This window comes from Paramormyrops kingsleyae, chromosome 13, assembly GCF_048594095.1.
Source record: "Paramormyrops kingsleyae isolate MSU_618 chromosome 13, PKINGS_0.4, whole genome shotgun sequence".
NCBI classification, from domain to species: domain Eukaryota; kingdom Metazoa; phylum Chordata; class Actinopteri; order Osteoglossiformes; family Mormyridae; genus Paramormyrops; species Paramormyrops kingsleyae.
Window position 1 is genome coordinate 28,237,452 of NC_132809.1, and position 27,879 is coordinate 28,265,330.

The 27,879-nt window shown below is 45.4% G+C and overlaps 1 protein-coding gene across 17 annotated transcripts in view; it reads left to right on the top strand.

Moving 5' to 3' along the window:
- LOC111851848 (MAP kinase-activating death domain protein-like) overlaps window positions 1-27,879 on the top strand; it is a 51,780-nt gene that overhangs the window by 15,598 nt on the left and 8,303 nt on the right. For 4 of the 17 annotated variants that reach the window (XM_072698523.1, XM_072698537.1, XM_072698530.1 and 1 more), the window contains 29 exons: window positions 1,212-1,515; window positions 2,487-2,618; window positions 3,236-3,349; window positions 3,669-3,749; window positions 5,412-5,468; window positions 6,189-6,358; window positions 7,055-7,290; window positions 7,920-8,088; window positions 8,954-9,057; window positions 9,186-9,379; window positions 9,908-10,185; window positions 11,371-11,510; window positions 11,840-11,941; window positions 12,686-12,703; window positions 14,136-14,195; window positions 15,113-15,224; window positions 15,884-16,070; window positions 17,127-17,277; window positions 17,633-17,926; window positions 20,767-20,867; window positions 21,089-21,172; window positions 22,230-22,388; window positions 22,713-22,818; window positions 23,395-23,457; window positions 24,650-24,770; window positions 24,850-24,955; window positions 26,008-26,118; window positions 26,672-26,779; window positions 27,098-27,262. In XM_072698523.1, coding sequence (XP_072554624.1) covers window positions 1,212-1,515; window positions 2,487-2,618; window positions 3,236-3,349; window positions 3,669-3,749; window positions 5,412-5,468; window positions 6,189-6,358; window positions 7,055-7,290; window positions 7,920-8,088; window positions 8,954-9,057; window positions 9,186-9,379; window positions 9,908-10,185; window positions 11,371-11,510; window positions 11,840-11,941; window positions 12,686-12,703; window positions 14,136-14,195; window positions 15,113-15,224; window positions 15,884-16,070; window positions 17,127-17,277; window positions 17,633-17,926; window positions 20,767-20,867; window positions 21,089-21,172; window positions 22,230-22,388; window positions 22,713-22,818; window positions 23,395-23,457; window positions 24,650-24,770; window positions 24,850-24,955; window positions 26,008-26,118; window positions 26,672-26,779; window positions 27,098-27,262 — 4,027 coding nt within the window. The remainder of the gene's footprint in view (window positions 1-1,211; window positions 1,516-2,486; window positions 2,619-3,235; window positions 3,350-3,668; window positions 3,750-5,411; window positions 5,469-6,188; window positions 6,359-7,054; window positions 7,291-7,919; window positions 8,089-8,953; window positions 9,058-9,185; window positions 9,380-9,907; window positions 10,186-11,370; window positions 11,511-11,839; window positions 11,942-12,685; window positions 12,704-14,135; window positions 14,196-15,112; window positions 15,225-15,883; window positions 16,071-17,126; window positions 17,278-17,632; window positions 17,927-20,766; window positions 20,868-21,088; window positions 21,173-22,229; window positions 22,389-22,712; window positions 22,819-23,394; window positions 23,458-24,649; window positions 24,771-24,849; window positions 24,956-26,007; window positions 26,119-26,671; window positions 26,780-27,097; window positions 27,263-27,879) is intronic. The other 13 variants (XM_072698526.1, XM_072698538.1, XM_072698527.1 and 10 more) reach the window with 10 other exon arrangements.

Here is a 27,879-nt window from a genome sequence, read left to right on the forward strand (position 1 = left end):
TCACTGTGGCTCTTGCTTTGAAGTAGGAGAGGAAACTAAAACCTGCCAGTGGAAGATATCATTTGCTCTGCAGTGACACTAATGACACACCCTCTGGCTCTCCCCGCATGACCTGTAATTTCAGCTTGGCCAATAGGAAATGCTTTCTGTCGATGATTCATGTCCTTTGTGCTTTGGTGACTGACCAAGCAGGAAAAAAATCAAACATTTGGCACAGACTCGCATCCCATAAGATAAAGGACCTCACACCAGACCCCAGTTGTGGTAGTGCTTCACAATATGTTTGTCCTCCTGGGGATTCAGACCAATTTACCTACTGGTAACATGATCCAGGCTTAATTTTTATCTGTCACTCAGCCAGAAATGCAAATATTGTTTTATGTTACACAATCAAATTAGTTTTCCTCTTGATTCATTCGTTTTTCCGGAATAATTTTATAGCTATCCAATTCGTAAAACAACGACGACACAAAATGCCTGCCATTTGCCATATTTATGGCAATAGAAATGGTTAATGCTTAATAATACTTAATATTTGTTGTTGTCGTTACATGCCTGAGATAAAATTTTGAGGCAGAATTATTAACAAGTCATTCTTGCTTTCAATCTCTGGTGATCCCTCATCGTTCATGGTCCTAATTAAACAAATAGATTTTTTTTTTTCCTTTGGGAAGGGACATTAATAAGGCAAATTAAGATAAATGTAAATCTAAGTCAAAGTTCTTTCCATCTATCTGTCTAAGTACAGCATATATGTAGAATCTTAATTTAAAAATTAATATAAACATATCCATTTCCCCTCTCCTTGGTACAGAAATGCCCTCAGCGTGCGGTTGATACTAATTTTGTCACTGCAAAAGCAATGATTTCTCCGTGATTTTGGTGGCCTGTAATATGATTTAGTAGGAAAAAAAGCTTTTATCTAAAGCCAAAGAGGAATATGCTCTGAACTCCTATGTTCTGTTCTTTCTGTTGGTCAGTTTTGTGTCATGAAAGTGATGCCTTTTATTATAATATTTATTACAGGAATATATTATAGCTGGACGTAACCCGCCCCCGCCCCCCCATCTGCTTCATGTTGTACCTAATCATTAGGATATTGTGCCTGAAATATTGATGTAAAATGCTGAGTAATTCTGAGTCTCTCCTGGGAACTGAGCCTGTAATGCGGGGGTGTCACTGTCTGGCCCGGCCGGTGTCCCCTGCCGCAGGGACACGATGTGGCGCGTGTTCACCGGTGCCCTGACGCTGGAGGAGAGCAGCGGGGTGCTGCTGCAGGACCTCCGCGAGATCGAGGCCTGGGTGTACCGACTGCTGCGTGCCCCCGTGCCGACGGCGGGCCAGCAGCGCGCGGACGTGGAGGTTCTGCCCCGCGACATGCAGCCCGCCCTCACCTTCGCCCTGCCCGACTCGTCCCGCTTTACCATGGTGGACTTTCCCCTGCACCTGCCCCTGGAGCTGCTGGGGGTGGATGCCTGCCTGCAGGTTCTCTCTTGCATCCTGCTGGAGCACAAGGTAGCCCCGCCTCCTGGGTGCCGCCCATTGGCCCTCTCTTTGGCTCCGCCCACTGCTATTCTTATTTGTCCTTAGGTCCCCGAACGATACTAAATAAAATATAATGGCACTGCTGCATTTTAATTCACCCTTCATAAACACACACACACACACACACACACACAATGACAATTAAGATATTCTATTCTGTGTATTCATTATCCATACTGTTATTCCAGTTGTACTGCAAAGTCATCTAAACCAAAGGATTTCCAACATAAATATCAAGCTTAAAACCTGGTTCTCATCTGCCTTTAATGCAGATAGGGCCCCCAAGTGGTAAAGTCATGGCACTGGAAGCATGTCAGGCATTTTAAGCGGCTGTAATCTCACGCATTGCAGTTATCAGGTCATTCAAAAGGCTTGTGGTTAGTAATTGGTGTGGTACTGAGTCTGTGTGTCAGGGCTTCACCAGGCATCTGAAGCATGCTGCTCGTGAGTTTGGTCTTTTAATAACACGGAAGGCCGCACTTCATTTGACGTTACAGCCTGTATGGGTACAGTGTTTAATATGACCGTGAGTATCCATCCAGGCTCATGTTGGAGTACACTGACACTTCACCGTGGGTAAAGGTGCGGTAAAGGACACAGACTCCTGTGTTTTATTTTGACAGTATAGCCAGCTCTCGACGTGCGTAAAACCGACTTAAGTAAATCTGGATTTACGCCAAAAATATCGGCGATTAGATTTTACGAAAGCGCTAATGGGGAAAAAAGGTAACATGCGCCTGTAAGGAAATTTACGCTTTACCCTTTGCTATATGAGGGTAAATCCGTAAAACTTAACTTTCTTTAAGGTTTGTGGAACTAACAACTTGTGGCATTTGACAGCTGCCTCTGTGTGGATTTCCTTGACCTGCCACTCGCAGTGTCAGGCTTTGGCCTAGGGCCCCGATGGTGACCTCACGCCATCGTCTTTGCTCCTCCCACAGGTGGTCCTCCAATCCCGCGACTACAACGCCCTGTCCATGAGCGTGATGGCCTTAGTCGCCATGATCTACCCCATGGAGTACATGTTTCCCGTCATCCCGCTGCTGCCCACTTGCATGGCATCAGCTGAGCAGGTACGTTGTCCAGCGCCCCCTATTGGCTGGTGTGTAAATGTCTGCAGAGTGTCACCAGGGTTCAGTAAGTCCAATAAGAGATACATGAGAACTCCCCAACCGCTGCTACCAGAAGGCCCTCAGCATCACAGAAGACTCTTCCTACCCTGGTTATTCCTTATTTCAATATCAGACGAACGCTACTGGTTCATGCGTACCCACACAATAAGGCTGAAAAACAGCTTCTCCTTCCACAGCTGTTGCCAGACTGATTCCACCCAGCGCCATATGAGGGACATGGATACACTGACGGATTCAGGATCCCAGCACTGTATAGAGGCTCCTGAATATGAAAAAAAATGATAATTTATGGTCGGGGAACATGACTCGGGAAATTTTACGGGCGGAACTGTTTTTCTTCACATTGAAAGTGGTAACCATTACTGGAGACTCAGGGGGACATTTTGTCACGGGCCCCAGAATTTCAAGTTACTAAATATAAATGACATATCAGCCTCGCACCATGTAGGGTCCATGGATCCGGTTACTATACATTCTGCTACTTGCAGCCATTGTTACCATTTTGCATCGTCTTACACTTCTTTTATCTTCTCTTTGTCTTGATGTCCTCTTCTCAGCTTCTCCTTGCCCCCACCCCGTACATCATTGGGGTTCCAGCCAGCTTTTTCCTGTACAAATCGGACTTCAAGATGCCAGACGATGTGTGGCTGGTGGACCTGGACTGCAATAAGGTTGGTGCTCTTGCGCCTCTCAATCTCCCAGTCCTATCATCATCCCCTGGGTCATCATCTCTCACGCAGTGCCATAACCAAAGGGCCACCAGTGCAGACACTTTTGTACGGCTCTTTGGAGACTCCATTCACAGCATCAGGGCTCCCCTGGCTTCTCTGAGATGAATAAAAGCATCTGATGGATAAGACGCAGTGAGGAGCTGATAAATATGAGAGCAGGCCGTGAGCAGCGGCAGGATTTGCCCAGGAAAGTCTGCCCTTGGCTGGCTTCAGAGTGGCCGGATGCCAGCTGGGTTTTCCAGCTTGTGATGCCTTGCAGGTGATCGTGCCGAGCAACGCTGAGAACCTGCCGGAGTTACCGGAGCCAGAGGCCAACGAGCTGAAGAAGCACCTGAAGCAGGTATGGGCGCATTTTACCGCTGCCGCTTCCCCGTCCTTTCCGGAGTAATGCAGGGCAGACATTTGAACTCAAAAATATATCCGATATCTTCATTTACGGCAGTACTGTTTGCACTGATGCCAGTTTGCACCGCCCTCCTTTCTGTAATCGTGTGCCATTTTCACGATTTGACGCTCGGCTGACTGTGAGTCTCTTTCTTACGTCTTCCCTCGACCATGCTGATTTCTAGGGGCTTGAGGTAATGTGGTTAGGGTTAGGGACAGTGCCCTTCCCCCTGTCTCTGATTTAAGTAACGACACCTTTGCACAAACCACAGTAGGCAGTATCCCTCTGGGCCTGATCCGTGACGTCCGCTTTGTCACGAAGAGACCTTCCAACCACGTATATAAATCTGATTAACAGAACTTTAACATGATGACCGACGTAGGCACAAGTTTGTCCCGCCTGAATGTCGCAGGACTTACTCTTGATTACAGTATTTCCTTTACTCCTGGTCAGTACAGTGAGCCTTACTTGTATGAATAATAAACAAATGTAGTCATATATTTATATTTACACAAGTAGCTTTCTGTTGCCAAAAAGTTTCTAAATATACATTCAGTGGCTACTTTATGACAACCTGATAAATGTATCATGAAATCTAGGGCCCACCACTCAATGTATATCTGAAAGTGAAACAAAGTTTCAGTGATTGTTTTTCTGAGTATTAGAATGGGCAGGACATGTGACCTAGAGGATCTTGGATATGACGTAATAGTTGATGCCAGACGATTTTTACAAGCTACAGTGTTTGGGAGAGGTCACATGGCAAAGCTGACAGGAATACCACAAGTGCATCTATGTGACAGTGGTATGCAGAAAAGCTTCTCTGAACACACAAATTGTCAACCCTTGCATTTCTGGAGGTGGAACCTAGGTCTTAACCTTTACTAGATAGATATGCCTAATAAAGTGGCCACTGTAAATATGCATCAAGTTTTCACATGAAGTCTGTGGATTGGTCATGCATCAGGCCTAAGGCAGTAGAAGTTGTTTATATAATACTTTATAAATATATAATAGTAGTATTCAATATTTGTTTAATAGATGGCTTATACATTCTGGATATGTCTATGTATCTCTGTGTTTGGTCACATCAAATAAGTATATGGCAATTACATAATTGTACTTTAAATCTTATTAGTAATTGCAAATTATTTTAGTTTGACATGGTGACCTTCTGTCCACTGGATTAAAGTGACAGACTTATCTGAATGAAACTCAGTTAGACCTTATCACCCCTGCTCAGGAACTGAATTTTTATGTCTTTAAAAAGCACAACAGTGATAAAATGGACTATGTCTCAGCTTCTGGATAGATGTCTTCCCCCATTCTCATCTTCCGGAAGCTCTGAAAGTCAGCTGGTTTTTTTTTTAACAAATTGTTTCTCAGAGTACCAAGAAATGTGGTATAACCTTTGTTTCAAAATAGCTTCCACAGCCTCTAGATAATAATTTAAGATTGTTTTAATGTTCTAATTATCATGTTTGAGATGTGAAGGACCACCCCCCCACACAATGTGGAGGGTAGTCTCCTCTGTCTTTGTGATCACCTGATCATGTTTTTGACGCTCAGCGATTGGCCCCGTCTGTCATGTGACCTTCCATGTCTTTTATCCTTTAGTGTCTGGTAAGGTTGACTGCGATCACACAAAGGCAGATCTTCACTTCTGACCACAAGGTTGCTATCGGTCTGTTTGCCATGCTTTTGCACGGATATCTGATCAGGACCTTATGGCTTTGCTTGTCATTTGTTCCATTTCAAATATTCCCAGTATTATACGGTTGTCATAACTAAACACTAATAATCCACCAGCTTTATCTGACGGCAGGCTTTGTTTCAACTTCAGCTACTGAACTGAAAGCTCAGAGTGAAAGCGAGACATTCGCACTCTTCTGCTAATGGTTTGTAAAGTTGGTTCTGGCTTAAGCATGTGCACCCATTCACCGTTAACAGGCAGTCTCATCAGAAACGTAACAACTTGCATTTCCCAGCTAAGGAGTCCATTCTTACACCTTTGAAGTCTCTATCCTACATTGCGCTAGTCAACCAACCTGCTTTTTTGGCCATACCCTGAATGAGGTACATATAGACACTGCCTCCCTTTGCTTTGGGAATTGTGAGACTTCCAGTAAGCCGTAAGTGACGCTTTTATTTCAGGTGTCAGTTGCCATTATGATTTGTTTTAGATTTTATGTTGAAGCAGCATCCAACTTAATGAGCAAGTTCTCATGCTGCTTATAAGTAGCAGTGGAGAACTACAAAAATGGCTGCCTGTATCTGTTATGGTTCTGCTTGCTTTTTGTCTGACACCTGACATGAAAGTGCATGCTTGGCCCATGTTCATGTGCTACTGGATTAACTGTATTTTTTTTCCCGCCATCTCCTGGTTCTCCTAAGGCTTTAGCCAGCATGAGCCTCAACACCCAGCCCATTCTCAACCTGGAGAAATTCCACGAAGGTCAGGAGGTCCCCGTGCGGCCTGGTGCAGGAAGCGCACCCACCCCCTCCACTGAGTTCAACCCTCTCATCTACGGGAACGACGTAGATTCTGTGGACATTGCTACCAGGTGTGGAATACAGTACCCTTCTTTACTTTGAAAATGTCATCATCTTTTCTTAAATTTGGTAGCACAGGTACTGTATGCGCGTTGGAGGGAAACGTAACAACCAGCCCAAAATGCTTCTGATTCAACTTATTTCTGTTTTTTTTTATCACAAAAATAAGTTTATTTTTCCCTTTTTGCTAACCTATTTCTGTTTATCTCATCACTGAAATGATCAATTGAAATGCAATGGTTTTTTTTGGAATTCTTTAGCCAAAATATTAGTAAATTTCACTCTCGTTTTTCACATATAAGCTTATAACAAGCCCCATTAAACTAGGTACCAAAATAAAGCAAGGAAAATGCAGTTTTTTCTGGAGTTTCAGTGTGAAATCCCATCACCAGTAGAGACCAAAGAGATGAAAGAGAGACCCCCTCCCATCAGATCGGGGGGGGGGGGGGGTACCCTCACAGCTATATCTCTAACACTATTAAAGATAATGACTCGGAATTTTTGTGTGTTTATTTTGGTATCGGTGTTCAGTTTTGCCTGCTGGTACCTACTAGGCTAATTACTTTAGCTAAAAAAACCTGAATTGCGAGAATGCAGAAGATGAGACCAACGGTTTATGACCCAGTAGCCCCTAGGCAGTCTGTACCACAGGATTCTCAGACCTGAGGCATCGATATGACTTGTTCCATTTCTGGCTGCTGTCGCAGGGTTGCCATGGTGAGGTTCTTCAACTCCCCCAACGTGCTGCACGGCTTCCAGATGCACACGCGCACCCTGCGCCTCTTCCCTCGGCCCGTGGTGGCCTTCCAGGCCACCTCCTTCCTGGCCTCGCGACCTCGCCAGTCCTCCTTCACCGAGAAGCTGTCCCGCACGCAGGCGGTGGAGTACTTTGGCGAGTGGTCTCTCAGCCCCACCAACCAGGCGTTCCAGAGGATTCACAACAGTGAGCGGACCGGCTACAGGGCTGCCTCACCTTTGTCATATAGAGCAGGGCTCTTCAAATCGGGCCCTCGACTCCAAATCCAGGCCGTGTTTTCAGTTCTCCCAGGCAGTTAGTGTAATAATGACTGATTCTGATTGGCCAGAGACTTCACACCCGGCTCACAGGTAACGGAAGGCTGGAAAACCAGCAGGACTCGGCACTTCAGGCCTGTGATGTAGAGTCATGGAGTCCTTGGAATCGATTCAATCCATTTTATTAGCGTCTATAATCCCTTTTATGCTTAAATTGATTCATGCTATTTTAGTTTATGTAATAATTGTGTAATTGTAACGACTAATACGGATCGTTCATATAAGTTTTATTGCTAATTTGTTTGCTTAGTCATGTGTTGCGTCTTGTTTGTCTTGCACCCTCGTCTGGTGTCACACTGCTTTGTCCTTTCATTCCTCCCCTGCAACTGTGACATAAGAATTTGACTGTGCTCTTCTGAACACACATGACAGTAGAAAGTAAAACTTGATGTGTATTATCAGCTAGAACTGACCCACTGCCCTCCCTGACCCCCCCCCCCCCCCCCCCCAGATGTGTTTGACCCCTCCCTGATTGGTGTATGACCATCTCTCCCCCAGATGTGTTTGACCCCTCCCTGATCGGGGACAAGCCCAAGTGGTTTGCCCACCAGCTGCAGCCCATCTACTACCGCGTCTACGACGGGAACTCCAAGCTGTCCCAGGCTCTGAGCGAGCCCAGCGAGGTGGAGCAGGGGAACGACGATGACTTCGACCCCTCTGATGTCAGGTGCTGCCATGATCATTTCTGCAATTCAGAGACAAGATTACTATCACTTTTTTCCACCTGAATTTTTATAAATGTCGTTTTTCCCGTTAGAATTTCAGTAATGTTTGACCCGGGGTTATTGGTCTTATTGCTCTTATGAAATTGAGTAAAACTCTTTAGCACGTTCATCAAAGAGAAATTCTGTAATGAAATAGAAAGAACAGTTTTTTTTTTTTTGTTTAACAGGTGTAATATTGTCTCTCTCCCTCGATTAAGCCTGTAAATGATAGGAGTATAACTGGTAATGTTTTGTAATTCTTAGAAGTGTTTTTGAATGTCCAGATCCCAGCCCCGCCTCTCTTTGTGTACAGTTTCAGTACAAAGACATGTAAATATGTGAAGTTGTGTCTCTGGATTGCCAAAGCTTGTGTCCTGTGATGGATTGGCATTGTTCTCAAAGTTTTCTGAGATGTGCCCCAAGCTCAGCATCATGCTATTCTGCATCTGGATTAGCAGTTATGGAAGACAAGTAAATAGACGTTTTATCAACATGACTTATGCTGTTTTGGCGTTTTGATTTTAGCTGGTAGCTTAAGCTGAATCTTTGGTTCTTTATGCAAATAGTTCTCAAGTCATGCAAAAAAAATTCATCTATAGTTGATCACATGAGGTTCCGTTTTCATCACCCCAGGCTTTTTTGAGTACTGGAGAAGAGTGTTTTGTTGAATAATCAATGGCTCTTCTCATCTCACTGTCTGCATGTGATTTTAAAAATATATATATATATATTTTTTCTTCAGTTGGCAGTTAGTTTCTTTGAAACTTTAGTTTCAGTTTTGTTTTGGTGTTTGGTGCTGAATAGCCCTCCGCATACTGTTTACTCCAGTGACAGTGACAGCGGGGACTACGATGACTCCAGCTCCTCCTACTCTTCACTCGGGGACTTTGTCAGCGAAATGATTAAGTGTGACATCCAAGGGGACATGCAGAGTGAGTTATTTTTGCCAGTCCCCCTGCAGCGGGGAACTGGACATAGCCCTGAAGTTGAGTGTTTGCTGATGACTGCAGTGCTGTGATTGTTACTTGACTGGCACGCTACCCTGTCTCGCGAGTCACAGATGTGGACCCGCCCAGCCACGCTGCCCTCGGGGACGCCAGCGAGGTGGAGATCCAGGACTTCCAGGAAGGGCGGGGGGATGGGCCAGATCTGCCCCAAGAGGCAGACGGCTCTCTCGACACCCAGCAACCCAAATCCAGCTCCAGCACCACCACCAACTCCAGCCCCAGCACAATCATCCAGAGCGCCAACCATGTGGGTATTCCATCATAGCCCCTGGGCTGTAGTGAACATTGTTGTGGATAGAATAATCTCAGTCTAAGCATTTAGTTTAGATTATTGTAGATAATGTAATATTTTGTATGATCTATTAAATGTCCATTCACTGCTGTACATGAAGGTTAATTCACATATACAGCTTTCATGGAAGTTATACCCTAATAATTTATAATTTATTATTTTAAGAGGAATTTTACTTGGCAGATGCTTTTTATCCAAAACATTGTACATATTTTAATTAATTTTTTTTTGCAAAGTCAGGGCCAAACAATCCCTGGGGTAGCTGGGGGTTAAGGATCTTGCTCCAGAACCCAGCGGTGGTATCCCCCACCCTGGCATCTGACCCAACGACCTTCTTGCGGTTCCACACACCATCTAAACCTGTCTAGCAGTCCCTGCTTATGCATTATATCAACTTGTAGCATTCTGAGGCCAAACACAGCCTGATTGATTACATCCCCCATTTAGTGAGACGGTGCGTTAATGCAGATGTGTGTGATACAGGGAGAGCCAGTGGGCGTGGAGGATCCAGCTGGAGGGGCGCCTCAGAACCGCTTCCCGGGCCTGGGGGCACAGCCCTCCCCCAGGACGGGCCCCGAGCAGCGGGAGGGCGAGCCAGGGCCCCCGCGGGGCCCATCAGACCCTGCTGGCCCCAGGAAGGAGTATGATAATCCCTACTTTGAGCCGCAGTACGGCTTCCCCCCCGAGGACGACGCGGGGCGTGTGGAAGAGCAGGGGGAGAGCTACACCCCCAACTTCAACCAGAGCATCACCGGAAACAAGTGAGCGACCGGCCCCATTACAGAAGTTTGGAAAGCGAGTCGGCGGCCGCATGGAGCGAATGGGCAGCACATGTCAGTGTTCGCCAAGTATTGGAGGCAATGTTTACATTCACCTCTTATTGATACTGAGCATTTAAAGTCCAGTAGATCAAAATTAAATGGCTGTATTGGCGTTTAAAATTTACAAAACATGTTTCATACAAAAACACAAATAAATGTTAATATAATTTAACAAAACGCACACACACATATATATAATATGCACATGAACCAAAACTTAACTGAAGACAGGCGCACTGTATTTCTATGGCCGTCTTCATCTTAAGAGCTCAGTTTCTGGCTCGTTACGGTGACTGCGGCACACCCCAAAACAGGTCGGCTCATGGCTGTCCCACACTGTCCTCTTGTGCTTTCCCTGCCGTCTTCATTACGGGCTGCTGAAATGTTCATGAGCACCATGACCTCTGTGCACTCGGTGGTTTTACGCTATTGGCGGTGGCGCCCCCTAATGGCGGTCCATGGCGGGCGCAGGCAAGATTGGCGGGTGTCAGGGGTCAAAAGGCAAGTCCTGGTGGTTCTCAGTGAAGTGTGGTGGATCTGAGGGAGCCCGTTGTTGGGCTTGGTTTGGTTCCTGCGATGCCTCAGGCTGCCAGGATATCCAGCAGGTCGGTAGCTCTGAACCCTCTGCCTTCTCTGCTAAACATCCAGCCAGACCATCGCTGTGATCAATGGCTCATCGCACCTGTCTCACCTTTCTGCTCCATTGCCATCTGGTTGAAGGTTCTGCCGCCTCAGAGCCAAAACAGAGAAGCTGCTTTTTATCCCCCGCTGAAAATTAGATGCTGGAAACAGACGGGGTTTGTTAAAACAACTAATAACTTTGGACTCCTAACTCTAAACTAAAATCAATTTGCTAAGTAAAATCTATTAATTATTGTACTTTTCTGCTCGTCCAGTTCTACGCCGCAATTTTCCCCCACCAATCAGGTGGTTTCCGGTAACTTTTGCCTGTGTCTTAATGACCATGTCTTGATATGTCATGTTTTTATGCCTGCGTGTTTATGCTTGATGAGCTTTCGTTTGCTCTATGACCAATGGAGCTGCTATTTAAGCTGAGTGTATGGCCTCTGCGTTGTTTCTGAAGCTGACAGTAAGGGTACTTTGGCTTCTCCGCCTTTCTCACAGGGCGCAGAAGCCCCTACGGCCCAACAGCCTGAAGCTTCCTGGGGACTCCGACGGCGAGTCCGATTCCCGGGGCAGTACGCCCAACTCCAACGTGTCCAACACCAGCAACGAGGGCTTGGGCAGCCTCATGTCCTTCGCTAGTGAGTGCTCTGACTGACACAAAAAACACAGCAGGCCTGCCTTAAGGGGGTGCCGGCACCAACATTTAGCTAATTCGGTGCCCCCTCGAAAGACGGCGCCCTGCGCGGCCGCATATATATCGCCTAATCTGTTTTAGGAAGTGGTTTGTCGTCATGGAGACAAACACAGCATAAATGCATAATCTGTAACAACCGAAAGTCCACGAGAGTGTGTAGCGTGATCATAAATACCGCTGCGTTTGGCACCGGGTACATGCACGCGGGGCAGCAGCCCCTGGCCAAGCCGGTCATTTCCAGCTGTCATTTAAGGGCCTCATGTGGCATTTCAGGTAACCTCTACAAGAACCACGGCACCAGCTTCAGCCTGTCCAACCTGAGTTTGCCCAACAAGGCGGCACGAGACAAGGCCACCCCTTTCCCCAGCATCAAAGGTACCTCCTCCCCAGTCCCTTTTCCCCTCTTCACCTGTCCCCTTGTTTTCCCAGTTTTACTGTAACCAGAATTATGGTATATCCACCCTTACATTTCTCCCTGGGCTCCCTAACATTGACATTTGGTTTTGACATTATTCTTCATTAACATTTGACCTACAGTAAGAACCACACCTCCTCTACCACTGACAGATTGTTTTTAAACGCATTGTTTAATTAAATGGCGTTATTGAGAGGGTATCAGTCCATAAATACTGATTTTAATTGAATATTCTGTTATCTGGTTTTTGTTTACAAACCTTCGTTACCTTAAGCTGGGGGTTGAATCGACAGGTCACACACGTACTGTTTCCTCTGCCTTTGGAAGCTCCTTTTATATTATTTGTTGTCTTTGTGCCGTTCGCAGCTTTTCCCGCGCAGCTGCACTTGCAGTCTTTGTTCTTTCCATGTTGTCTGTGCCGTTCATACTTCAGAAGGCAGTCAGCCATCATCATTGTTTGCTGTAATATTCAAAGTTCAGGAAGGCTTTATTTGGGTTTATGGTACTTAAAATACCCATTCTTGCTTTCTTTGCAAAATTTTTACTTAAAATTAATTAAGCTCTATTTTCTGAAAAAGAGTCCTGGTATTAATAAACAGCCGGGCATGTATTAGGTAGTTGGCAAATGGAGAAAAGTGGCTACATTTGGCATTCTATTACATATATATATATGTTATTGTGCTATTGCACCCCCTTCTGTTCAGATGATCCTGACAGTCCGGGTACGTTGCCGTCTGATGCCCGCATAAGAGTGTGATAGCTTGCTGTGTACGTCACTAGTTCACTAGTGCTCTCTCTACCCCACCAGAACCCACCATGTGTTTCTGTCCATAGTAATACATATTTCTGGAGATCACTATAGCTTACTAACCCCTTTGCTAGTAAAAGACTGGAAAATTCCAGGCAAAAAACTTTCCATTTTCATTTCAGCACTAATGTGAGATTTTTATGCTAATTTCTGCACATTTATCGACAACGTCGTTCGGCAGTATTTTTTCATTTTGATTTCCGTACTTTTTCTTGCCACCTTTGCTCCTTGTTTCCGCGACACTGCCCTCCTGGGCCTCTCTCATAGTGTTGGACATGCTCCTCTCCCTCGCTCGCCCGCATGCTCGCATGTGACCTGAGCTTCTGTCGCCCCTGTGGTTTTCTACACGGGTGGCTGTCTAGCGCCACCTTTTGGGGAGGGGGAGGGGGAGCGCAGTGCATGCCCTTCAGCATGACCTTCCCATGCTTTTGATAAAGGCAGCGTATGCTTCTGATGGGCCAGACCTCGCTTGCCATATGAGCCTGGACAGCTCGAAGTCAACAGTCAGTATCTTTTTAGATATCTTAGATATGTGATACATGGGTCATAGTAAAACATCGTTCTTGTTGGCCGTAGTGCAAATACTGAGACGTATAAGCATGAAGACGTGGACTCTAAAACATAAAAGTAAGACAGCATTAAACAGTATGTGTTGCGCTCATGGGAGTTTTACACTAAAATGTGGGCAGAAGGAACAGTGATTGGTTCAGAAAGATAACCAATTAGATTGTAGAGAAGGTGGGTCTAAGCAACTAGCGGAGGTGGGACCAACTAATCAGATGTCTAGTTGCTTGGACCCGCCTCCTCTACAATTTGAAGTCTCTCTGAACCAATTATTGGTCCTTCTGCTCTCATCATAAAACTCCCAGAAGCTTGTGTTGACTTTAAGACTCCACTGTCCAGGCTCTTGTCCTATATAATGGCAGGATGTGAAAAGAAATATTTTTTTTTGTCTTCCTAATCCAGGAGCTGCGTACCTTTAAGACTTAGTCTCTCTGGTCCTGTACCTTGGTAGTGTTTACATGAACACTTAGCCTTGAATAAATAGGAGTCAAATCCCCCCTTTATACTCGACATGTTGCAGAAGTTGCATGTAAAATAAATGAATGTGGGATTGAACTGGAGATGCCTCGATGAATGCTGATAGATTGGTGTGCCTGTCAAATTTCCTCTGGCTTGCATTTTAATAGTTTTGTCTCCAAATGTGCATTTCTGTTTGTTTTTGTGTGTGTTTGTGACATGAATTTGTTCTTTTTTGCAATTGAATTCTTTTTGCCTGATTTGTTTTTGTTTTTGTTTTGTTTTGTTTCGTTTTTAATTGCACTAATTGTGGGTTCTGTGTCCAGTATTTGGGCTAAATTCTCTAATGGAGATAATATCAGAAGCCGGCCCAGCGAGCGGCGAAGGTGGGTCTCCCCCTTGCATGAGCTGCATGCCTCCTCAGCCCGTCAGGCCTTCTCCCAGCATCCTCTGCTGCACTCGCTTTTCCCTGGCTACTCCGTTGTTGGGCCGTGAGCACAAATCTGACATCTGCCCGGCTTTAGTGCCGCACTCCGCCTTTCTCCCGATGGCGGCCGAAACGCGTATACTTGTGTGACTTCTGCTTGGATGTCTTACGCAAGTATATGGAGCGGCGTCTTCCTCCTCTTCCTCCCCCCGCGCCCCATAATGCCGTTCTCTTGACCTCCTGTGCTGTCAGAGTGTAGACGTCTCGCCCATGGGTCTTTCGAGCGCCTGTTCTTTCCGCTTTCTCCTGTTTTCTGACACCAGAGCAGAACCATCTATCTTCTCATACTGTTTGCAGGTTGTTCCTTAACTGCTGATAGCTGTAGCAGGCTTTCGATTTCTCCCCTTTCTGCACCGGCTGTCCAAGTGTGTGGTGCTAATGAATTGAGAAGTGTGTGTGTGTGTGTGTGGAGGTCTTCTATTTGCCCATGCTGTCAGCTTGCAGTGAAGTGTGTGTATGTGTGTGTATTATGTTTCTATTATATTGTAGGGACCAAATGTTCCCCACAATGTAATAAAAACCTGCTATTTTGATGGTCAGGTCCCCACAAGGATCTGTGAATGCAATCAAAAAACTAAAAACTCAAGTCAAACTAAGTCTCTTATTTTGTTTGATTACTTGTGGTTAAGGTTAGGACTGGGTAGGGGTTCAGGTTGTTATGTTGGGATCAGAGTTATCCCCATAGAAATGGATGGAGAGTCCCCGCAAAGATATAATTACAAACCTGTGTGTGTCTGTGTGTGTGCTCATGCAGTTGTGCCTGCTTGTGCACTATGAGGTTAATTGTGAAGACGCTCACACTGCCTTTCACTTTAGCAGGCAGTCGGCCAGCGAGAGCCCTGGTGGACCAGAAGTCCTCGGTTATTAAGCACAGCCCGACGGTGAAGAGAGAGTCTCCTTCTCCCCAGGGGCGAGCAAACAACACCAGGTGATCAATGATCTCTCAGAATGAGTTACCAACAGCATCCCCCCCCCCCAAATCTACACAATGGGGAGGGTGGCTTGAGCTGGTGTGGCCTGTGTCTATGATCGAAAGGTCACTGGGTCACTGGTTCAAATCCCAAGCCAGCAGACTGCTGTCACCGTCGGGCCCTTGAGCAAGACCCTTAACCACCTGAAATACTCCAGGCTAGTCTGCTGGATACTCCGTACTCAGACTGTACTGCTGGATACTCCGTACTGAGAGACTGTACTGCTGGATACTCCGTACTCAGACTCTGTACTGCTGGATACTCCGTACTGAGACTCTGTACTGCTGGATACTCCGTACTCATACCCTGTACTGCTGGGTACTCTGTACCCTGTACTCAAACCTCAGGCCTCACTCTTTCTGTCTGCCTGACTGCCTTCTAGAGAAAAAAGGAGAACAAACTGGGATATGCTTGATAATTTGTTTGTAATTTGTCATTCTGCTATCATTGCAGAATACAATGCAGTTTCAGAATCCTGTTTTATTGGCTAAGCATGTCCACACGCAGGGAATTTGTCTCCAGTTGTCCTTAAATTTTTAAATGCTGTGTGAGCAGTTTGTGTTGAACACAAAGCGATTTTAAAAGTGCAACCCAACAAATTATTCTCCCTATTTAGCGAGAACCAGCAGTTCCTGAAGGAGGTGGTGCAGAGCGTCCTGGAGGGCCAGGGCGTGGGCTGGCTCAACATGAAGAAAGTGCGCCGCCTGCTGGAGAACGAGCAGCTGCGCGTCTTTGTGCTGAGCAAGCTGAACAGGGCCGTCCAGTCGGAGGAGGACGCCAGGCAGGGAGTCGTCCGTGACGTGGTGAGAGGACAGATGCGTGTGGGGAGATCAACACTGAGGCTTTGTCTGAGCAGAACTGCCATTTTCCTTACTCTTGCCTTCACGTCAATACTCTAATATACACTTAATACCAAAATATGTACAGGGGGTGGACAAAACGGAATATCTTGGAATTCTTTCCTGATCTGAGTGTAGCAGAAAGCTTTGGACCATTCTTTGATGGAAGAAATAGCCTTGAGGGAGAAGGCTGATATCTATAGAAGACATTTAACTGCTCATGAAAGGTCTCTGGAATTTGTGTTGTATGTGGGCATTGAATTGAATTTCGGTTATTTGTGGGCATTTCCACTTGCTTGCAGTTATTACCTTATATATCAGTATATAGGAACATCGTAAGAGAGCAGTTCTTGCACCATAGGGTGCGCTTGGCCATGTAGAACGTCCTTGTATTTCTGGCCTTGTGACTATGAAGAGTAATCATATGACACTTGGCTCTGGGTGCAAGCAGGTGCTCTTCGGTCTTATTGGATCTCAATTTGAAAGCATAAATCATGCTGCTCTTTTAGAGCTGAAATATGGTGCTAATTGGCATTCAGCCTAGTATAAGTCACCTTCTTGTAGGGGGTTTGAATTCTGATGCAGAACCTCGAAGTCAAAATTACCTTCCATGTGGCATTTCCATTATATGGCCAACCCCTGTGGTTCTGTAAAAATGAATGAATCAAGGTGTTTGATTCAACGCTTTGATATGAATTCTGCATATGCATTGAGTTCTGCTGCGAAGGATGGAAGCAGAGTTTGGGAGGTTAATGATTTCCTTCCAGATTGTTTAACCCTAGTTATCCCTTCAGCTAGAGCATGAAATAAAATAGAGCCATGCATTTTCTGTGGCGTTGTAGAATACGGTGCATTTTCAGAATCAGATTTATTGGCCAAGTAATGCTCACATACAGGGAATTTGTCTCAAGTTGTCAATGGCACTTATTTTTGTGTATTTATTTTATGAGGCATTTATTTCAAGAAGAGAATCCTAGCGACTTAAGGGTTCCAGGTTTTTCTCGCCCCTCTGTTCTCCAGGAAATCAGCCGGAAGATGTACAAGGGGATGCTGGATCTGCTGAAATGCGCCGTGTCCAGCCTGGAGCAGTCGTACACCAACGCCGGGCTGGGGGGCATGGCCAGCGTCTTCAGCCTGCTGGAAATCGCACGCACGCACTACCAGACCAAAGGTTTGTTGCTGATTATTCATGCGGAGAAGGGGCCCATACCTTGAGGTTTGTGAAGATCCTGTGAGAAGCGCTGGACACCGTGAAGGTTAAACACGCGGAATGTCGATTTAAACGGCAAAAAATAGGATTTACAGTGAGGCAGAACATGTTTTGTTTTGTTTTAACCTTATTACCTTATAGTCATATTAGTCAAAAATTATAAAGAATAATATAAATTAATATTGAATCTTTTTGAGAGTAATTCATATTCACTGTGTAATGTGATGGTTTTGTATCTTTGCTGGGTTGGAGCTGCAGTCTGTTAACCATTAATGATTAGAGGATGTTTGCCTTCTTCTCACCTGGCTTTCGTTAGAACTTCCCTTTCCAGCTTCTGCCCCCCTCCTGTCCCACCTTCCTTCCCTCTCACTGTCCGCTCTGTCCCCTGAAGAGGCCGAGAAGCGCAAACGGAGCCCCATGCAGGGCGGGGGGGGCGGCAGCAGCCCGGGCAGTAAGGCGAGCCCCACCCCTAAGGGCGAGAGCACCAGGCCCGCGGCTCCACTGCTGGTACCCCGCCTGCAGCTTCACCCCCCCGTCAGCCCCACCGGCAAGGGCTCCCGCCAGTTTGACACCCGCAGTCTGAACGAGGAGAATTTTATCGCCTCCATTGGTGCGTACTACCTATTCGCACTTCCACTCCCGGCCACCGTGAGGTGCTGTTCTGACTAACAAACTTTGCTGCCTTGCTGTTATTTTTCTTAGTGATTCTGCAGTGGTTGTCTGGGAAACCATGTTATGCACTTCCTATTTCACCCAGCAGAATGCATTTCATATACAAGATGTAAAATGACGATAAATTATTTATACATTTCTAAATCAGAAATTAATTATATTCTGTGCACACTAGTCAAGCAAAGCCAGCAGGATGCCATTAACGTGACATAGCAAATTGAAGAAATATTTTATTTGGCAGCAGGCTAAATATAAATATTGAACCTGGTCCGGATGACGAACCACGTTATTTACTAGTGAATGCATTACATTTGCATCCATCAGCGCTTGATATCCGCATCAGCTTCCAAGATGCTTTGAACTGAGCAAGGGCCATTATTTTGTATGGCAGAGAATGACTGTGCCACTGTAATCCAGGCCAGTGCACTGTGTACAGTGTATAAATATGCATTCTGCATCTTGTAGGAACTGCTGCATGTTAGCATGTCTTTTCCCGGTACCTTTTCCAGGGGAATCTGCAGTAATTGTAGCGCATTTCCTTTTGAAATATGCAGTAACTCGGTAAATATGCAGTAAATCGGTAAATATGCAGTAAATCGGTAAATATGCAGACTCCTCCCAGGGTTACTGCCTTTTTCTCTGGAGTGGGTTTCCGCAGGACGATGGCTCCTCCTCCTCGCCTCCTACTCCCATCACCCTCTGCCTCCTGCCCAGGCTTCTGTGAGCTGCTTATGTCTGCATGCAGTTGTGTAGATGTTTCCTTGGAGACTGAAATGCAGCACCTGCGGGAGGGGGGGGGGGTCTCTTTTTGCCGAACACCTTTGAAATTGCCACCGTTCTTCTGCAGCTGCCTAGATCTCCTGCTTCTTCTGTGTTCATATGGTCCCAGGAAGGTGCTGAGTCAGCATTTCAGTTTCTCATGAGCCTGATTTTTTTTTATGCTTTTTTATTTTTTATTTTTTATTTTTTTTATTATTAAACTGACGTGGTGTAGAGTCGTTAACTGGTGTTTTGCTGCGAACTGGATGCTGAACTGCAGCCCCCAGAACCTTGTGTACAGGCCCAGCCCAAAGCAGACTTTGATTAACCTTGTTATCATTTGTCGTCTTCATTCCCATTCTGACGGGCTGATTAGGTGAGGAGGCCCCCTGGTGGCCACTGGGCACTAAGCAGCGACTTAGTTTGATTTTTGCCTTGGGCCGGACCTGCCTGATTATGCTGTTCTCTGCTCTCCATAATGTTTTATTTTCCTTAATGCTGGACACACTTCACACGCAGAACTGATACACTTATGCTTTTGTGCCGTATTTTCATTCCGGCGACAGTCATTTTTTGTATGATTTTGTCATTATCTTTTTTTTATTTTTAATCCCTATGTCTTTATGTAGCCCCACCCAATTTGCTCTCTGACTCTCTCTGTATCTTTCTCTCCTCGCTTGCAATGCATCTTGGGTAGAATTGTGGAGCAAGCACCAAGAAAAGAGAAAGCAAAAAGCTATGGGACAACAGAGTAAGACATTTCACATAAGAAGACTGGGGTCTCATTTGCTGACTTCACACACAAACCCTCCTACCTCTTACCCTACACACAACTACTGACACCTTTCACACTCCAGTCTCGAGTGAGCCGGCAGAACAGGGCCCAGGAGGTGAAGTGGAGACTGCAAGATCTCATTAATTACAAAAAAAACAAAACCTAAGTGGGATCTGAGATGCCATGTCATGTGAATGCATTTATTAAACACCGTAGAGCCAGTGTCATTTCAATTCTTCTACGCCACACTGCAAGAAATCCTTGTAACCATGACAACCAAAGGCCTAGGAAAATGCATGGTCAAGTCTCAGATGACTGCAGTGCTAATAGGAAAGTTTAAAGCATATATTGTTCTCTGAATATTACAGTGACATTTTTATTGCAGCAAACACACATCCTAACCCTTTTATTTTGTTATTGGTATTTATTTTCTTTCGCTCTCACATTCGCTTGTTTTCCCTTCCTTTGCCGTCTCTGCCCTTACACACTCTCCGGTCGCTTTCTCAGCATTCCAAGCCTCTTTTATCTACACAGAACGCATGTCTGCCTTCTGTATGTCCCTCTTTGTCCCTCACGCCCTCTGCTGCTCTTTACACCTTCCCTGTCCGTGCAGAGGCAGGTAAGATGAAGCAGCTGATTCTAAACAGGAAATCTCTCTCTCTCTCTCTCACTCTCTCTGCCAGCATTGGAATATTGGAAATTAAATTTTCAAAGTGGGTTCAGAGTTGCTTTTCGAAGAATATTTGCCAATATCTACCAAGAACATTTCGAATCAGCTTTTTCCATAGTACTGTTTTTGGCATGCAGTACCAATTAGCTTTCCTGATTTTCACTAAGACTGGTGGCAGAGTGAGTCTTGGGGGACAGGAAGTCCGTTCTTCTCTCTGACCAGTGTGGTGAGACAGGGTTACCATGCTGCCACATCATCAAGTGGATAAGTGGGGCTGTCTACTGGAAGCTGATCCTTGGGAAGATGGCTGTGTGCCCTACTGGCTGTTGTCCTTAGCAGTTGGTGCTTGGCAATCTAAAGTTAGACCCCTGGCAGTTACCATATCCTGGTCCCTGTCTTTTACTCTTCTCTCTCAACTCTCCACCCTCAAAAAAAGACACATGACCTTAGTCCAAGCAGGAGCTAAGATGGGCATGATTTGATTCTCTACTCCTGGTCATGTGACTTCCTGTCTGGGTGTACAAGGATGGAGAAATTTGCTAATTCCATGCTAACTAACATGTTTCTTCTGTAGGGGAAGAAGGGGCAAAGAAAGCCTCTGATGCTGGGGACACAGAGGAGAAAAAGTCTCAGATTAGTGCTGACAGTGGGCTGGGCTGCAGCTCTGGATCGCAGGTCTGTGCTTTGCGGTCAGGAATAACCAAATAAAAAAAACTATATGAATGTATGTTTTAGCATAGTTAGCAAGTTAGTTAGCATGCATGATATCGTGAAACCAATATGATTTAAAATTAAAAACCACTTTAAATAGGCACCTAGTGGATTGGTTAACTGCAGAGTTTCATGGTAATGTTTCCCCCCCCCCCCCCCCCAACCCAAATGTCATGCATTTGTAGAAGAGCGATTCTGAAAGTATGACCAGCTCTGAGCCACCTGCCCTGACCCGGAGTGCCAGTCAGGACTCGGAGGCCAGTACAGTGGTAGGGCACGGCCAGCGCGAAGGGGCCGTGTGTGTGTGTGTGTGTGTGTGTGTGTGTGTGTGTGTACAGTGGTAGGGCACGGCCAGCGCGAAGGGGCCGTGTGTGTGTGTGTGTGTGTGTGTGTGTGTGTGTGTGTACAGTGGTAGGGCACGGCCAGCGCGAAGGGGCCGTGTGTGTGTGTGTGTGTGTGTGTGCAGTGTGTGTGTGTGTGTGCAGTGTGTGTACAGTGATGGGGCACGGCCAATGCGAAGGGGCCGTGTTTGGGGCCACCTATCAGGACGATGCAGCATCTTCATGTCGTTTCATGTTATTTTCATCATGTCTTGGAATACGTTTATGAACATTTATATCACACGCACACACACACACACACACACACACACACACACAGTATTTTGCACTTTGAAATTAAATGCCAAACTGCATTTCGTTGTCTCAGTACTTGTGCTTCATGCAGTGATAAAGTTGGATCTAGTCTCAGAATCTCCATGCTGTAGTTTGACTGCATCATCCTATGAATAACAAACCTTTAGACAGGATATTCTGAAGGAGTGCTGTCTGACTGCAGGCTGTCTGACTGCAGGCTGTCTGACTGCAGGCTGTCTGACTGCAGGCTGTCTGACTGCAGGCTGTCTGACTGCAGGCCTGGGTTTTACACCAACTTCACAGCACCTAATAATAATAATAATGTGTAGAGAATGATGGTTATTGAAAATTTCTGGTTATTGCATAGTTTTATTAGGTTTTTGCTGTGTTAGAAGTTGTTGTGTAGCTCCTCTTCCAGTCCTGCATACACTCGTACCTGGGCATTCACTGGAAGCTCAGCCTATCTGCAGTTATGCCTAATCGACTGCTTGACAGCCGTATGTCTGTAATGTGATATGTGCCTCAGCTGTACACTGCTTTGGACAAAAGTATCTGTTAAATATAATGAAATCGTTGATGTAAAAAATCTCGGGAGTAGTTATGCAGTGTAGTTATGCAGTGCATGTTTTTGATTGATCAGACCTCCTTGTTGCTTGTTTTCGACTGACTTAGTACCTCTTCCTGTCCCCAGGTCAGCAACAGCTCCGGGGAGACACTGGGAGCAGACAGTGACCTGAGCAGCAATGCTGGGGACGGCCCGTCCAGCAAGCTGGCCCCCCACCTCGCCGTGTCCCGAGGGACGCTGTCTGATAGCGAGATAGAGACCAACCCGGCCACTAGTGCAGTCTTTGTGAGTAGTGGTGCTCACTGTAGAATGGAGAAATGTCAACATCGTGTCATATTTTTTAAGGAAATATTCATATCCAATTCTTCAGGGAAAAAATAGTATTTGTTACCAATTTGTGGCTCAATTTGTTAAAATTCCTTCACCGGAAGGTTGCTGGTTCAAATCCCAGGGTCAGCAGGGTGATTTCACCATTAGGTCCCTGACCAATTGGGACGGTCTGACCCAGTTGTATTTCACTTTGGATAAAAGCGCCTTCCATACAAATATGTAAATGTCACCTGGGTTGACTGAGGGCTTCCAGAGTGTGTGATATGTCATTTTATCCAGGGAAAGAGCCACACGCTAAAGCCAAGGCTGAAGGAGCCCAAGGGCGGTTCTTCTGTGCCTCTTGAGGACATCAGCAGGAGGATTTACCTCTCAGAAGGCCTCTTAGGTAAGCCTGCACTGGACCGTGTTTATTTGGGAGCTTGGCCCTACAGTGTTTTTAATGAATGTGTTCAAAAGTTAAAAGTAAAGCCCTTTCCCGCAAATACCAAAAATCTTAATATGCATTTTATTCCTGTGATCAGTAAAGTTGACATGAAAGTTTACCAATAATCAGGGGTACCATGGGGGGGTAAAAATTTGTGACACAATTGAATTGGTCTTGATCGGGGCCCCAATATGATATACTTCCCTGAGGATAGAGCTTCCCCTGCCGATAATGGCACGGGAATTCATTTAACAACAAAAAAAAAACAATCTATGGGCTGTCCGTCTTATCAGGTGGGTAATTTAACCCCGTTGAAAAGGCCTTTGCTGACTGCTTTGTAATTTTAACTTGTACATCACTAACTAACACCCTTTACTACACGAGCACCAGCCTGTGCTCTTCTCTGATCCCACAGCTTACTGGTAACCGAAACATGCAGCGCCTCTTGCTCTTTCTGCCTTAACTTCAGCCTCGCTGCTTTTTGCCCCCCCCCCCCCCCATGTTTTTCTCTCTGGGCTTACGCTGGGCGTCACCCAGGCCGTGACAAGAGCTCTGTGTGGGACCAGCTGGAGGATGCGGCTATGGAGACCTTTTCTCTGAGTAGGCCTGACCTTTTCCCCCTCCGCCTCGGGCCAGGCGGCCTGCCCTCGCCGTGCTCGTGTGGCGTGGCCTGCATGCTAATATTCAGCCCCGCCCCTCATCACCCAGTCCTCCCCTGTGTGTGCCCTCATTTCCCCATTCCTATTCCGTATTGTGATATAGTGCATGTAAGTGTTGCATCCAGATTCCTGTCCCCTAGTAAACATGTTCAAGACGAACCGGCTGAGCGACAAACCGTGCCCACCTGGCTTTTTATTTAAACCAGCGATTTCCACAACAAGCCAAGACGGTTCCCTTCATTGTGCGTCGGTCCTTATTATCCATTGTGGCTCATTTCGAGTGTCCCTGCATTTCGAGTGCTTGGAATAAGTACAATGAAATCAAGCTGGCTTTATCCGCAGATGTGAATAAGTGCCGAAGGACCTTTGAGTCCAGTAAGTGAGGGAGGCCAGATTGTTATGTTTACAGGAGGCCTTTTGAAAGAGGTTTTCATCCAGTCAGTATGATTAAGAGGCCTGCTGTCCTTAGCAGTGGCCGTGCCCAACCTTCTCTTTCAGTTGTCAGTCTCGTTGTCGTACTGTGGCAGCCGCCGCCGCCGTCGCCGACAGACGGTGGCTTTGATGCCAGGAGGGGGTGCCGCTGAGCTCTTATTCCTTTGCCAGTCTCGAGCCAGAGGGAACAATGCGAATGAAGCGACGTGCTTTTCCCTCTGATTAATTTTTGATAACCCTCTGGATTTTATCTGTCCCTTGCTGTCATGCTGGCTTTTTAAGAGTGTCTTCTGCTGATTCGGAACAATCGACTGTGAGCCCTTTGCTATGCCTGGAATTTAAATTAATATCCACGTTAGTGGAGCATCGATGTGGAAATTTTGGCCGATACCGATAACTGACTAATGTCTGAGCTCCACAAATCTGTAATGAAACTGACATCAGTGATGTTGCGTCTCTGCTGTGGAAAATCGCTGATCATTCAATGCAATCACCTCCATTATTTTAGTAGTTTTCTGTTTAGATCTGGTGCTACTAACTTTAAATATTGACTACAGTCTAAATATCAGGTGACAGTATTGGCCAAGATTGACACATCGGACTGATACCGATGTCTTGAATTTTTAATGAACATCAGTCGATACCGATATGCTAATATGCCGGTATATTGTGCGACTGTTTGTGTGCACGTGCACATGCAGGCAAAGAGCGCTCCACTCTGTGGGACCAGGTGCAGTTCTGGGAGGACGCTTTCCTGGATGCAGTCATGCTGGAGAGGGAAGGGATGGGCATGGACCAGGGCCCGCAGGAGATGATTGACAGGTGAGTGTTCCCCAGTAAGTCAGCAGGATGACGAGCGTGTGAATCTGCAGCTGCTCCCTGACTGCTGCCGCCCCTACAGGTACCTGTCACTGGGCGACCATGACCGCAAGCGACTGGAGGATGACGAGGACCGGCTCCTGGCCACCCTGCTGCACAACATGATAGCATACATGCTCATGATGAAGGTCCGTCTCAGCAGATCAGACATTCCTGCCAAACCTTTTTGTTTATACTCATCTGCAAATTCTGGCATGTCTTGGTGTTATTTTTGCCTGTAATACCTGATTCCATCTGTGTTGACTGCCAGGGGATGAAGACTTATTAACACCCTGTTAACATGCCACAGATATGTCATCATCAGAGTTGGGTAATTCAGGTCCAGACAGTAAAAGTCCAGACTGGGATTTTGTTTCAACCAACCAGTTGACCATAAAGAGTCATAGTTGAAGAGTATTCAACTGGTTGGTTGAAGCAAAATCCCAGTCTGGACTTTTACTCTCTGGACCTGAATTACTCAACTCTGGTCATCATGCGGAGAAGTCAGATTATATACTGTGGTCTGACCTTAATATATTACATACAGATGCTTTACGATGGTTTGACCTACGATATTTTGACTTTATGGTGGTGCGATAGCGATACACATTCAGTAGTCAACTTAGAATTTTGATCTGTTCCTGCGCCAGCGACACACCATACGATACTTTGTACTGATACTGGGTAATGGCAGCATCCATGCAGCCATGCTTACAGCCTCTGTAGCAATCGCAAGTGTAAACATCTCATACAACATTTAAAAAGTGAGTATCATAGTGTTTTTTCCCCCGTTTAACCAAAATTAACTTGTATCCAATTATTTACTTTTCAGTTACTGATATGTAGTTAGTTGCAGTCATTATTTACTTATTCAGTGGCAGTAGTTATTTATTCACTTATCATATTTGTATTCAACTTGCGATATTTTCCCACTTACGATCAGTTCATCGGAACGTAACCCCATCGTAAGTTAAGGAGCACCTGTAATGGGTTCCGCTTGCTGATTGCAGGAAGTGACTTAACTACCTTTTATGGTAATTTGTTTTCCCACAAAATTCCTTGCCAAATTGGCACTGCCGTATTGGTTTTCAAAATATTCTTCCTCCTGCCCACCAGTACGTAATTGAGTATACCTTTGTAAATCTGAGTAAAGTGTCTTTACATGTCTGTGCATGTTTTCTTGTGATCAATGTTGCTGCAGGTAAATAAGAATGACATCAGGAAAAAAGTGAGACGTCTGATGGGGAAGAGTCACATCGGTCTGACCTACAGCCAGGAGATCAATGAGATTTTGGACCAGCTTGCTGACCTGGTAAGAAAGTAGAACAGCGGTGGATCCTTAAGCTTGGGGGAATGGAAAATATGACAAAAGTCGACTTTGTACTGCACTTAACAAAAGGCCTCTGTGGTATGAAACTTATTGATATTTTGCTGATTTTTAAATTTATTTATTTTATCTAGCTAAGCTATGTAGTCATACTGGTTTATATAGCTGGACTTTTCATAAGCATAATTGAGTTTCATTGTTGGCAGAATTAAAAGGAGTCCTTTTTAGTACTTGAGTCAGTAATCTTCTGGTTCACCCTGAATTCAGTATCGTCAAGATGGACCGTTGGTACCCTAGTGATCAATACACTGTATATCATTTATACTGAATTATACTTTAGTCTATCAATATTAAAATCTTATCAATCGACAGTAATTGCCACTGTATGATGATATCAGTTACACTCTTCAATCATGTGTTTGGAACATAAATCGTAGCCAAACAAACTCGTGGCAATAGTAGACTTATCCGAACTAAAGTGAATTGCTGGTAATGGAACAGAATAATGCAGACATCTGCTTTGATGGCTATGTTCCAGAATGGGCGGGAGCTGTCAATCAAGCCCAGCGGTAGTCGTCACATCAAGAAACAGACGTTTGTAGTACATGCTGGGACAGATACCACAGGAGATATATTCTTCATGGAGGTATGAAAAATTCAGCTAGATTCATTTGTTTGATATTACTTCTTTTGTGTTATTTCCTTGCAATTTTCTTCTCCACTCAATTTGGGAAAACACTCATCTCAGTGAAAAATATCTTGTGTCTTTGCTTCTACGCGCAGATTTCAAGTAATGCAAGTAATCCTTTCCAAAAAAACACAAGAATTAAAAAAAATTAAATAAATAAACCTGTAATACATACTAAAGAAAATAAATGAAATGGCAAAGTGTAAATTTACTTAGATGTATGTAGCATTTTTGCATTAGCGCGTGAATAAGCTTTTGAATGGTGCTCTGTTCCAGGTGTGCGACGACTGCATCGTCCTGCGCAGCAACATCGGCACCGTGTACGAGCGCTGGTGGTACGAGAAACTCATCAACATGACTTATTGCCCCAAGACTAAAGTCCTGTGTCTCTGGAGACGCAACGGCCAGGAAACACAGCTCAACAAGTTCTACACCAAGAAGGTTAGTCCGTCCATCTTTGCCGTTAGTAGCTTTCAAGAACCACAGTCTGTTTCTTATAGGCCAGTGGTCAGCAACATTTGTTACAGTGACAACTGCCTTTGCATAATACAAAATACTTGCAAGCTATTGAATCGCGACGGAATATTTTGTGGACTAAGGAGATGGGGGTCCCCCTCAGTGTATATTGCCAACCGAGGTGTCCTGATATTATGATATTATGCTGATTTGTGGGGGCGGTCCCCCTCAGTATGTTTTACCAAGTGGAGGGGCTGGAAGTTGTATCACAATGGACTAGAACTGTCTTGGCGATCTACTTTTTTTTTTCGAAAATTGCTATTGACTGGTTGTTGACCACTGATGTAGGACCTTAAGGTGTGAGTGGCTAAACAGTAGAGGATTTTTCTTTATTGCGCAACAGTCCTTGTATTCTGAAATGTGAAACCCCATTGCTGGGTTTGATTCAATACTTCCTGACTGCTTGTTCTGTCCTGCTATGTTAGACTGAAATGTAATGTCTAAGGGTCCTTAGATTTGAAGATTGTTCTGTCAGTTAAGAGACTGAACTATGTCTTCATTCCCTCAAATAGCCCCAGAGATTGGCTGACCCTTAGAAATGT